This window comes from Colletotrichum godetiae, assembly GCF_030913485.1.
Source record: "Colletotrichum godetiae strain CBS 193.32 chromosome Unknown BDP55scaffold_51, whole genome shotgun sequence".
Classification (NCBI taxonomy): domain Eukaryota; kingdom Fungi; phylum Ascomycota; class Sordariomycetes; order Glomerellales; family Glomerellaceae; genus Colletotrichum; species Colletotrichum godetiae.
Genome location: NW_026851299.1, coordinates 1 through 11,778, shown reverse-complemented (window position 1 = coordinate 11,778; position 11,778 = coordinate 1). Strand labels below are relative to the sequence as shown.

The window sequence follows — 11,778 nt, the reverse complement described above, 5'->3', positions numbered from 1 at the left end:
TTGTCAAAAGACCTTGTAGTTGGATCCTAGCCCTTGACATGGGTTACTACTGATCCATCTGCCTCATCCTGAATATATGCCAGTCCAGACATCGTTCGATGTATGCTCGGAAGGAGACTCCGTTCGTCTGACCGCTCAGGACATGTTACGTTTTCACCTTACACTTTGGGATGTTGCAATTCTTTTCTGAACCCAGTCATGCGATGGTCGGGGGGTCGGGATTGGTGAAGATACTGGAAGAGAAAATGAAAATATAGTTGACCTTACGACGAAGCTCGATCCCCAAGCCCCCCCTAGTCTCTTCGATCGTTTCCATATCCCTTGTGTCAACTCATAGTTCATGGTTTGTTTCTCACTGTGAGCGAACAGCGGAGTATCATCCCGCAGTGACTGGAGCGGGGCATACTTGCGCAAAGTATAGGGGTATGGTAATTATAAGGCGGTTGTTTGTTTGCCCATAACAATCAAGCGACAGGCATGTAGGAATGGATGATATCCAGATTAGGGAATTACGCCGAGCTGTCAGATAACTATGTCTAGTGGGACCTACATCCGGGAGGAGCCGTTGCGGACCACAAACAAGGGGACCATGTGCGTGCGAGAATAATAACGAACAGAAGAGCGGGCCCGCCTCCTACCTTTTCCCGATACGCGCGCGGGGAGTTTTAACTGTTGAAGGACACGGAAGCTATTGTTGCGATTTTGACTTGAAGGGTGGTTCGTAATTCAAGAGATCAAGAACATTCTTGTTGTGCGTCTTGTAGGCAGTTCGGATTCAGACCGAAGAAGAATCAATCGCCTCCACACTTGAGTGATTAGTCCTCAGGGTGAATGCCATGCGCTTTCCCCATGCCCACTTCCGGCCCCCTGGCGTACATCGAACCACTTGATTCTTGCACCAATATTGAGAGGCTTTAGATGCTCTGAGTTCACGCAGAAAGCGAGGAATGCAAGCATAAACTTTCGTTGCATTTGCACATCTTGACATTTGACCATGAAAAAATGAGATGCCTTGGGCCCAGAACGACTTGGATTAGGTAGATAGTACCAAAGTTGCAATGGAAACATTCAAATATCTACCTCTAACAGTTGCCCGATTGTAGTAACCCGAGGCTACATGTTCTCAGGTTGGGTGTGAGGCTGTCAGTGTTTTTGGAGATCAAAACAGCGAGAAAGAAGATAGAAGAAAGGAAACGAAAGGCATGAAGCTTATGCTTGGAATTTGCTTCTTCGGCAAGTCTTAGGAGACATCTAGTGAGAATCAATTTGGTGTCACAATAAGAATTCTCTTTCCTCGGGATAGAATTTCTCCTGGGCTTTCAGCAACATCCATATGTGAGAAAATATGAGAACACCAAATGTTTGAGAGCAAGGTCTTCACAAACAGACGTGCATGGGGTACGTGCATGAAGTGAGCTGGTTGATTGGCTGAATGTATTCGATTGATCTGGGTCCAATAGCTCTGGCGATGTCAGCCGGAGTTGAGCATTTCGAGCCGTCGCCACGCAAGCGACATCAACATGATGACCGTATGCTCGTCTTTCTCTATTCTAAGGGAACTCAAATCTGTGGAGCCACTTGTGAGTGATTTCTGATCTAAGAAGCAAAAGCCTGCTGTCCTGTTGAGACCGTCTTTAAGATACCCTTGTCAGCCAAATCGTTGACCAGGTTGAATAAGACAAAGTCGCAGCCGCGCTTGGCCACAAGATTGACGGTGATAGGCATGATCTCATCCTGGAAAGTGACATTGCTGAAGTAGGAGACTTGACCAATGGGAATGGTGTAGTCTGCGTCGCCAAAGTAAGAAGCCACAGTCGATCCTGCTTGAGGAGTTGTAGGGTTCACAGGGGTCGTCGAACCAGGGTCGCTGTTGAGGTCCTGAGATCGGAAAGTAGGAATGCCGCCTGTTCCGACATCATAAACAAAGATGGCCTCAGAACATGATGTGTCGGTGGAGAAGAGGGCTTTCTCGTGCCACAAGGCAGCATCGCGGGTCCGGTTCGTCATTGCCGCCTTGTAGACGTTGTCATCGACCGTTAGGGAGTGGAACGCACCGCGGTAAGGGTCGTCAAGGGGCGGAAAAGCCGGAGCATACTGGGCTAGGAGGGGCTGAGCAGTCTCCGTGATCAAATCGTGTGTCCACAGAACAAGCAAGTCTCCGAGGAGTTGCAAGATGGGTCGTCCGGTCACGTCCTCGATCGTCTCGGTAAGGTTGACCTTCTCCACAGTGGCGCCAAGAGCTGCTGATGCATCGCTGAGAAACTTCTGGAGAATGGTCTCTGCGGCGGGGTTCTGCAGCGGGAGATGGTCGACAGGGTACAGAATTCGCTTGGGGAACGTACGATCGTCGGAGACGGAGAGAGCAGGCAATCCGTTCAAAGAGGTGTCTTGGTGGAGTAATGGGTCGTACCATGCCTTTGCAAACGAGGCCCATTTGACGGGATCGCGACAGAAGACGCCGGCAGTATCGGCATTGAAAGCATTGGTGATAATGTTCTCCATGAGGATCATGCCCTGGGAAGGCCTATTGCCGTAGGTCCCAGAAAATGCGGCCGGCTGTCTCATGGAAAGACCGGTATCGGTGCCAATGGCAAAGTCCAACCAGTCGTAAGCAGCGATGGAGCAGCCAGCGCCAGAAGAGGAGCCCGAGCAGCTAAGGAAAGTGTCTCCGCGAGGGCTGCGGGGATAGAATGCATCATTCCAGTTCCAGGGGCTCTGCGGGGAGGCGAACTGGGCAGTTTTTTGCTTGCCGACGACAACGCCACCGAGATTGATGATTTGCTGGAGAGCTGGCGCAGTCTTACTTGCGATACCGTTGACTGCAGCATAGGCTCTGCTACCCGCAGTCGTCTGGATTCCCTCGAGATCATAAATGTCCTTCACGGCAACTCGCTGACCCGCCATGGGCCTCGTGTCGTCTGTGCTGTAGAGCCGGGAAGGAACTGGAATCATAGCATATCCCCAGTCGGCTTCAGACTGAGTAAATGCCTTGTATCCCCCGTTCGACTCATACGTACCAGTCACGAACGTTCTGTACGTGTCAATGTACACGCGGAGGACCTTGCTGAGATAAAGGCTGTCTCCATCTGTGATAGCGAATAGAGGACAGGGAACAAGTGTAGAGTTGCCGCAAGTAGATGGACCGTCGCCACCACCGTAAATGATGTTGGACCCTTGGCCCTCAAGGTAGCTGATGACTGAATCATCGAGTTCATCGGAACCACTCGCGCTGACACAAATGTGGATTGAAACAGAGTGCCATTGAGAGGCGTAAGAGCTTTGGCTACCTTAAGGTAGAGTGCCATAAGACAGAGTGTGACGAGAAAAGCTGGGAGCTTCATGATTGTTTTGGTTGTCTTGGTAAGATGATCTGAAATCTAACTGTGATCTGAGCGATTTCACCGTCTCTTTATACCAAGTTTGAGATGTAGATGACCGATGTGCTCTCGTTGCGGAGCTCATGATGATACTTCCAAAATTTCCGCTTGCATTGTATAAGAGTATTTTTCGACAATCTTTCGATAACTTCATGTTCATTATTGTGACAGAAACCAAGGTTGAGATTGTTAGTGGATACAGGGTCAGGAGTGGCGTGGCTTGCATAACTGCTTTTGTACTTTGCGTCCGCAGCACAAATTGGTATATTCTGTATATGTGTATTGTCTTCGGAATGAGGGAATTATCTCATCGTGGCGTCCGCCCTGTCAAGCCCGGTCCCACCGCCTTCTGCCCGATCTCCATCTCCAAAGATTACTCACTGTGAGAGAACTCCATGTTGTAAGTTACTCCCTTTACTTTCTGTCGACTCAGTGTAGCAAACAGTTGCATAGACACAGAACTTCAAGCAGTGCAAGGCTCTATCACTAGTCTGGAAGGTGACATGTCGAAGATGAGTTATTGAATTTCGCCCGTCCTCGACAAGTGTTCGATAATCGTCCAAGATCTCGAATGCACGGAGTACTCCATAGTCATGTTGCGTGTTCTGACCCGCCAAGATGACTCGCGCCAACGTTTGGACCCTGCATAAGAGGCCAAGATGAATTGAGCTTCTTGCAGAACGAATCACGTGAATTCCCCTCCGTGACAAGGACTGAACGGCAATCATTTCGATCAAACCCTTGACTTAATCTTTCAAGGTTTAGTACGAAGATAGACTCGCTCTTGATCCATACTGATGTGCAAATACGTAAAAGCACCACGTGCGTGCGAGAATAACAACGGAGTTGCGCCGAGCTGTCAAGATAACCATGTCTAGTGGAGACTTCGGGAGGGGCCGCCAGGGACCACTGCAGGTCGGGCGGCTATCATCCTGATATATCCACCTTTGACGCTTACGTGAGAAGTTGTCAGAATGCCTTGAGCTTTATTGGATAGCGCAAAGCTCTTTGGTCTGGTCAGGGTTAACCATGAAGATGCTCTGTTGTTCGGTGCCAAGAGAGGGAGCGGGAGACGGCATCTTGCCGGATGTTACCTACTTAAAGACACTTTCTTGTGAGGTCTTGAGAACGGTGCGGGATTAAGTGCTCTGTGAAGTGAGATTTGAGATTGGACAGCAGAGATTGAACATAAAAGTGACAGTCATATATCAGAGGCGGGGAAAGCGCTAAAACTTTTATTCTTGTATAGAGAATAGTCCAATCTGGAGTTGGCTCCTCGGTGGGAAAGCGGAGATCGGTGTGCAAACTCGGTGAGAATCCGACGAATATTGAGCCGAACCGGCGTGGAACGGGCCGGTGGAACGGGCGAGTAAGCCGTTGATTCGGACCCCATCCAAGGCGAATCGCGTACTCGCAGCTCCTGAGTTGAGCGAGTAACATCCATCCAAGAAGCCGGTCTTCTTTGCGTTCCGGAAAACTGGGTCATTATCCAAGGTATTTTAGTGGACAGATCTAGCTCCTAGATCAATTACGCAGCTACTTCATCTTCATTGTTGCGTGCTTAGCAATCAGTCATCCGTTCTCTAACGTTATCAGCCAGATAGCTAAACCCACACAAGGGTGGCCCATTGAGTAATCCGCTCTTGACAGCGATGGTGCTGCGGGTTGAATCATTAGCAGCCAATTGAGAATCAACTGAAACCATTGACTTCCTAGGTGCATGAACTCATCCGCTACATAGTGGTCAATGCTGAGGGGCTCAAGACGTCAGAAATCTTCGTTATGACTTGCAAAGATATATCGAACTGAGTCTGACTTTGGCTTAAAGGACGGACAGGGACGGACTAAAACCCAACTCCTTCGACCACTCGTTGCACCAGACGAGGTCGTAACGGCACAATAACGATTCCAACTGGAGACATTGGCTACTTATTACAAAGAATCACTTCCGTCGGCCACAAGTTACGCCGACTTTAGTAACCTACCCCACCGGCTCGCCGCTCAATATTTTCCGCTCCTACCAGCAGTGCCACTGTACCACAGGATCTACAGACTAGACCTAGGCGAAATATTTCAGGTTCCAACTCTGGAGGCAATAGTAGGAAACCTGAGAATTCCAAAGGACGGCTACAAATAAATAGCAATTAAGGCCTCAAAATGACGAGAAGGAGAGCATCAAACTCATATCAATCGATCAACATGGCACCTAAGACTGTCTTTATCACTGGGGCAAACGGCTACATTGGCAATGCCGTAGCCCGCAGCTTCGTGGCCGCAGGATGGACCACCTATGGTCTTGTTCGCTCGCTTTCGGCGGCGACAAATCTGGCTCAGGAGGAGATCATTCCTGTCATCGGAGCCATCGATGACGTTGACGCGCACGCGAACATTCAAAGTCGCCTCCCGGCAAAGCTCGACGCCATTGTGTCAACTACGGAGAACCCAGCGGATTACATCCCGCATTACCAAAAGATCATTAAACTGCTCCGTACCCTCGGAACCGCAAGCCTGTCAGCCGGCACAAAGTCGATCGTTATCTTCACTTCCGGATGCAAGGATTACGGCATCGGTCCGCATTTCGACGGAGCCCCGGGCCTGGCTCCACACACGGAGGAGTCCCCCATCGGGACCGTCCCCATGCTCACCAACCGAGCTACGTACGCGCAGAAAATCGTTGAACACGGCGATGTCTTCACTCCGGTCCTCGTCCGACCCACCAATGTCTACGGACGTGCCTCTAGCTACTACCAAGCCTTCTTCATCGTCGCTTCCAGAGCGGCCGCCGAAGGCAAGCCGATCGTCTTGACCGCGCCGCCCAACTCAATCCTGCACGCTCTTCATGTCGACGACTGCGCAGATGCCTATATTGCCATCGCCTCTCACCCTAATATAGCCGAAATTGACGGCCAAGTGTTCAACATCTCGGCTCAGAGCTACGAGACACTCGACAAGGTGGCGCAGGCCCTGGCCAAGGAATACCAAATCAAGGATGGACTCAAGTACATCGACGAGGCGGACGCGAAAGAGGATGAGATGTGGCCACCATCAATTATCAACTTCCCTCAGTGGACAGACTCCACGAAGTTGACTAAGCTTACTGGGTGGAAGCATCGTCGTCCTCTGTTTACAGAGTCGATGCACGTTTATCGCCTGGCATACGAGGCCACCAAGGCGGCCGGGCACGAGAACATCCTCAAGGTTGATAGCCTTTTGGGAGCTTGGACGAAGAACAAGGCGAGACTGAGCTTGAACTCTGAGAAGATGGGCTAAGAAGGAAGCTCAAATTTGAGAGCAACCTCAGGTCGTTCCTCCGCAGCGGAGACGAAGTTCCTGCTTCTCATGACAGGTTCTTAGTACCTTAGTCGGCTGAAGGATGTCAAATCTCATCAGATAGTTTAGATAAGCGGCGCGATGAGCAAATTACAACCCACTTACCGACTCCAAACCTTGAGAAAACGTCATCATGCCTAAATCCCTACTAGAATCAGTTGAGATGCCAAACACTGGAGTTTTACAAAATTGGATCGGATCATCGAGGCAGAGAATGTCTAAAGTTGTAAGCAGAAGGGCAGTACTAAGTAAAACATGTATCTGGCGATATCGGTCGTAGCTTATAGTGATTCATATGAATCACTTACAGGTTCAGTCAATCACTACTCAGTGGACCTCGTTTCCAGGGATCAAGGGACTGGTAATAGCTGGCTGAACCGCATTTACTCAATACGAGGTAGAACAAGATGAAGGAAGCTATCCTAGATACACTGCGATAGCTCTGAATGATGCTCCAGTCATGACGGTGTGTAGTTAAGCCTGAGGTTGTAGCTCGTTGCTACAACTTGCATGCTTTCCTTTTCCCATTTCCGAGGTGTAATTTGTAAGCATTTTCTGCAATCGGACGGTGATGCAGTGCGAGGTCCACGGAATCTTATGAATGCATGATGTTTCTTTCTCCTCAGGTACGCGAAGATGCTCTGTGCGGGTTGCCCCCACCACCCTTATTTGCACTTTAGGACGGATGCTCCAGTTCTTTGGGGGAATGCATCCATTTTCCTCATCCATACCAAAGTCACATCAGTATCCGAAGATACTCATCGCACGAGTTGATATGAAATAGGATGCGGTATGGCTAGATGCGTCTTACGATGGGCGTAAAAGGAAAAGTGTGAGGCCCAACGTCACAGCTTGACTGGACAGTAGAGATGGTCCACCCCCACCTCCCGGCCACGCGACACTTTCTGCTTCGTGTGCCAAGCACTTTTGGTGTCTTATATGCGATTCTCGTAAAGCCTCAACCACAGTTCCTGTCTGGAGGGCGCGGCACGCGAATTTCACTACATTCTAGAGATGATGTAAGACGTGCATTATCTCTCCAGGTTCCTGGTAGGGTGTGTTGAAGACTTGCATGACGGAATCATCTGAAGTAGTTGTCGGCGATACTGTAGTATTACTGAAAGAAGTCTGTCAGAAAGTTCTTGGAGTCCTCAGTATCGTGAAGGTCAAGAGCGTGGAGAGATGCTTTCAGACATCGACGTGATAGGTGACGACTACTTACGCATCAAGGGTCCGCAATGCAGAAGTAAGAACACTGCCGTAGGTAATAGAGACAGAACGACTTGACCTGCTAAAGATTTATTCATCGCTTGAGTTATCGAACTCAATCTCTACATCATGATAGTGTGACAACGACGGTCTGTCTTGTAAGTTGTTGCAGAATACGCTAGCTGATGACTGGTGCACGAACGGAGGCTGGAGATCGGATCGTACCGGAATCAGAATGCCTGATCCAAGCTATGGCGGAGTCGGGCAGCTTACAAACCACGTGTCTCATGAAGACGTGATGCGTGTTACTGGCTCACTTGCCCGTTCCCCGTGGGCCGGCCGTTGGAGACAAGACTCATGCGCTAGGACTGAGGTCCGGACATGCTGCGGGAAAATCGTAGGATCCGGGGGGTTCCTCGTCATCGAAAAGCATGGACGTAAGACCTTGGTGTCGAGGAAACAAAGGCCGAGCGACTAAAAATCCGAGCCTCAAGCTGCACAACTAAGTCCGATAGGTTCATGTTAACTTGGCAAGTCAGGGCAGGTGGGGCTGTTGCGATGGCGCAAGAGTGCGTTCTCAAAGGTGAGATGGCAGTTCTGTTGCATCCGTATACTCGTATTTGAATCATCAGCGCAAAGCCTCTCTTGGCCATGGACAAGCCGTCGCATCTCGGAAGTGAGGACGTAATGTCGACGCGGCTTGATGGCTGCGACAGGCTACAGCGCTGAGCGTGTGAAAGAGCAGAAGAAACTGATACGGCTTCGGCGTCGATCTCTCAAAGAGATCTACTCGGAGGTTCTGTCAATGTTTTCAACTCCTGATAAAGGGGCCCGCGGGCATTTCAATACGGCCGAAGCGCGCGCGCTCATCGGAATAACGCCGAGTGAAAGGTTCTTCGTCTCATCTTGTCTTCGTTTCGTCCGGCGTTGTGACCTGACTAAGCGGCAGATTGGGGCCTGTTGGCGCCCTGCCGACGCTTACTGCCGAACCATTGGGTAATACTAAATGCTGAAGGATGTCAAAGGCCTGTCACTTACATACTGACAAGCCACGACAAGCCGTCGCAAAGTTGAAGAGTGGAGTAGACTTGTCGAGAACTCTTGGTGTGTCCGTCACAGAAAAGTCCGAAGGAAGGGTAGAAAAGGACTCTACCAACGGTGAATGGGGTGACCTGAAGGCGAGATGAAACATGGAAAGCTGCCGAATGGCGCCCCCTACCGGCTCCATGCGCCCACTCCGGCCCCACTGACATCTCAACTCGGAAACGCAGACTTACGCCATCCCATGATCCTCGGTGGGGAGAACAGACGGCGACGATCCAATCGACATGATCTCCCGCTAGATCGTCACCCTCCCTGTGAGGCTCTGACTTCCAAAAGAGGTATCGTCTTATAGAGCCTCAAACCGTCACGGAACATCATCAGACAGCTTGGCAGCACGAGCCACAGTGATGTCCAGCATCGCCAGTTGGAAAGAGGTCTGGTTGCGCGAGTTAACGTCTTGGAGTGTCTTGAACCTTCGCATTCTGCCCCCCACCTCCACTATCTCTCGGCACTTCATCATCATTAGTAAAGCCCCCTACAGCCCCGGGCAAGAGCTTCTCATGTCTTGGCTTCGCGGGTATTCCGATGGCAAATATGTACTACAGCCGGTGCTAATCTAATTCAAAATTTAGACTTACTCGAACTCTAAGTTCTGTCTCCATTTCCATTCCTTCCTCTTTTCCTTCAATTTTCCTTCAGTCCAAATTCCTCCTAGTGAGGTCAAGCCGTGATTTCTGTCAGAATCGGCATTTCCAGTCATTTACGCATTTTAATCAACAGGGGAAAGTCACTGCTGAGCGGTGTTCGCTTCATTCATTTCAAGAATCTTATCTTCATTACTTCTCTTTTACTGCCCAATATGAGAGTCACTTCGGCTTGGGCCCTTGTGGCAGCCGCCACGGTCACTGCGATGCCTCAACCAGTCTCCAAGAGAGATCCTTTCCCGTTGGACGGCACTGTTGTGGGAGGTGTTCCCCATCGCCCTTTCAGAAGTATGTTGCCTACACCCTTCAGCCCTCGGCCTCCAATTCCTAACCACAGAGGCATAGTCCGAAGACAAGCCGCCGCACCAGCGACCCCTCAAGGCAATCAACTCATCCCGGTCGTAGTTGGAGGAGCGCAGGACACTTTTGTCCCGAACTTGATTATGGCTCAGGTTGGCGACGTCGTTCAATTCCAGTTCAGCAACGGCAACCATACCGTGACGCAGAGTGCCGAAGGCGCCGCATGCCAACCTCTTCAAGCTCAGGTTCCGACGGCTATTCACAGTGGTCATGTGCCTTTCAAGGACGGACAAGCCATGGTTGGAACGTTCAACATGCCGATTACGAGTGCCGACCCGATGTTCCTCTATTGCGCTACAGGGCCTCACTGTCAAGAGGGACAAGTCCTGGTCATCAACCCGTACGTCATGGCGATAGAAATTGAACATGACAATGACCGCTAACGTCGATGAGCAGTACCAATGCGAACCAAGTCGTCCAATACTCAAAGTTAGCCGCTGCTGCGAAAGCGAACGTTGACGGAACCACAGTGAGCGGCGGTGCCGTTGGACAGATTCCCCTGGCAAATGCAGCCTTCGTTCCAGCACCGGCTCAAGGGGCCGGCGGTGGCGGTCCTCCAGGAGGTGGTGCTGGCGGTGCTCCCGCTGCAGCTCCGGCGGCTCCGGCTGCGCCACCCGCAGCAACACCCGCGAACCCGGCTCAGGATCCTGCGGCGGCACCTCCGGCTGAAGCGCCCGCCGCTCCCCCAGCAGAAGCCCCGGCCGCCCCTCCGGCTTAGATAGTAGTGTCTGTTTCGCGGCCGAACTCGGGAAGTTCGGTCCTAGCGACAAAGGCGGTTCGCCTGGTCGAGCCAGCGTAGATGCCTCGCTCCGCACTTGACAGAATTGAGGAGTGCGCTGAAGTCGCATTTTGTCGATGGAGGAAAGAGTAATCCATGTGTATGTAATAACAGTCTTGTACATGCTATTGCCGTTTGCGGCGGGGGTTTTAACCTTGGTTGGTGTTGGTTTATGAGGATATGGCAGACGCAGGACGAAAGCTGTGTTGCTGAGATCGAGAGGGAAAACATAAACAATAAACTCATCAACGAAGCTACATGCTGGAAAACACTGTTGTTTGAAAGACGCTTCACGATTGACTATTTAATTACCACGGCTATCACGATGCACTAGTTTCCCCCTTCACCGCAGAGGCAAGCTTCTTACCATCAGGGACCTTCATGTTGGTGCTCATGGCTCCACAACAACCTTCAATCCACTTACTCCCTTGAACAACACGTCCACGGCCTTATTCAGTCCATCTAATCCGCCATCAATCTTTTGAGATGGCAAGCCAACAATCTTGTTTGCGGCGATGGCCTCAGTGAAGTAGGTCTCAAACGACCACTTCAATAGCTCGGCATTCTTCTCTTCCGCAAGCGGTGCCGACCAAGACCCAAAGCTGATGGCTACGTCTTTCGGGACACTATCCGGATCAGTGGGAGGCAACAATGCATATACCTTGCCTCCGCCCTGAGCAGCCAGGACTGCAGTAGTGATGGCGAATGTGGGCTTCAATGAGATAGAGTCCACAACATATTCGTAAGGTCCTTGAGCGACCAATTCTTTGACAACAGCATCGTGGGATTGAGTGTGATCAACGACGTGAACAGCACCCAACTTGGCTACGAGGTCCTTGTGCTGAGGGGATGTGGTGGTAACGGCGTCGTATCCGGACTGAGCCACATATTGTGTCGCGAAGCTGCCAAAGCTAGATGTGCCGCCGTAAATCAAGATCTTCTTGCCCTTGGAGGGCAGCTTCCTAAGGGGATCGGG

The 11,778-nt window shown here is 50.8% G+C and overlaps 4 protein-coding genes across 4 annotated transcripts; 2 read left to right on the top strand and 2 right to left on the bottom strand.

Moving 5' to 3' along the window:
- Positions 1-1,418: 1,418 nt before the first annotated feature.
- On the bottom strand, positions 1,419-3,358 carry BDP55DRAFT_677122 (amidase signature domain-containing protein). Its single transcript, XM_060575868.1, has one exon. It carries the CDS (start codon positions 2,950-2,952, stop codon positions 1,597-1,599), a length of 1,356 nt encoding a protein of 451 aa, XP_060424968.1. The 5' UTR covers positions 2,953-3,358; the 3' UTR covers positions 1,419-1,596.
- A 1,735-nt stretch (positions 3,359-5,093) lies between these two features.
- BDP55DRAFT_677121 (NAD dependent epimerase/dehydratase) lies at positions 5,094-6,819 on the top strand. The gene has a single exon (XM_060575867.1). The coding sequence runs from the start codon at positions 5,535-5,537 to the stop codon at positions 6,645-6,647; it is 1,113 nt and encodes a 370-aa protein (XP_060424967.1). The 5' UTR covers positions 5,094-5,534; the 3' UTR covers positions 6,648-6,819.
- A 3,000-nt stretch (positions 6,820-9,819) lies between these two features.
- On the top strand, positions 9,820-10,742 carry BDP55DRAFT_732583 (uncharacterized protein; the record flags this gene model as incomplete). Its single annotated transcript, XM_060579963.1, has 3 exons — positions 9,820-9,952; positions 10,010-10,364; positions 10,421-10,742. The coding sequence occupies 3 exons, from the start codon at positions 9,820-9,822 to the stop codon at positions 10,740-10,742; spliced, it is 810 nt and encodes a 269-aa protein (XP_060424966.1).
- Positions 10,743-11,193: 451 nt separating this feature from the next.
- BDP55DRAFT_561379 (uncharacterized protein) lies at positions 11,194-11,778 on the bottom strand (the record flags this gene model as incomplete). The annotated part of the gene is made up of 1 exon (XM_060570077.1): positions 11,194-11,778. A coding segment is annotated over one exon (585 nt), but the record flags the coding sequence as incomplete, so codon positions are not given.

Excerpts from the sequence above, each read along its gene's own strand:
- BDP55DRAFT_677122 (XM_060575868.1), bottom strand. The coding sequence starts at position 2,952 with ATGATTCCAGTTCCTTCCCGGCTCTACAGCACAGACGACACGAGGCCC.
- BDP55DRAFT_677121 (XM_060575867.1), top strand. The coding sequence starts at position 5,535 with ATGACGAGAAGGAGAGCATCAAACTCATATCAATCGATCAACATGGCA.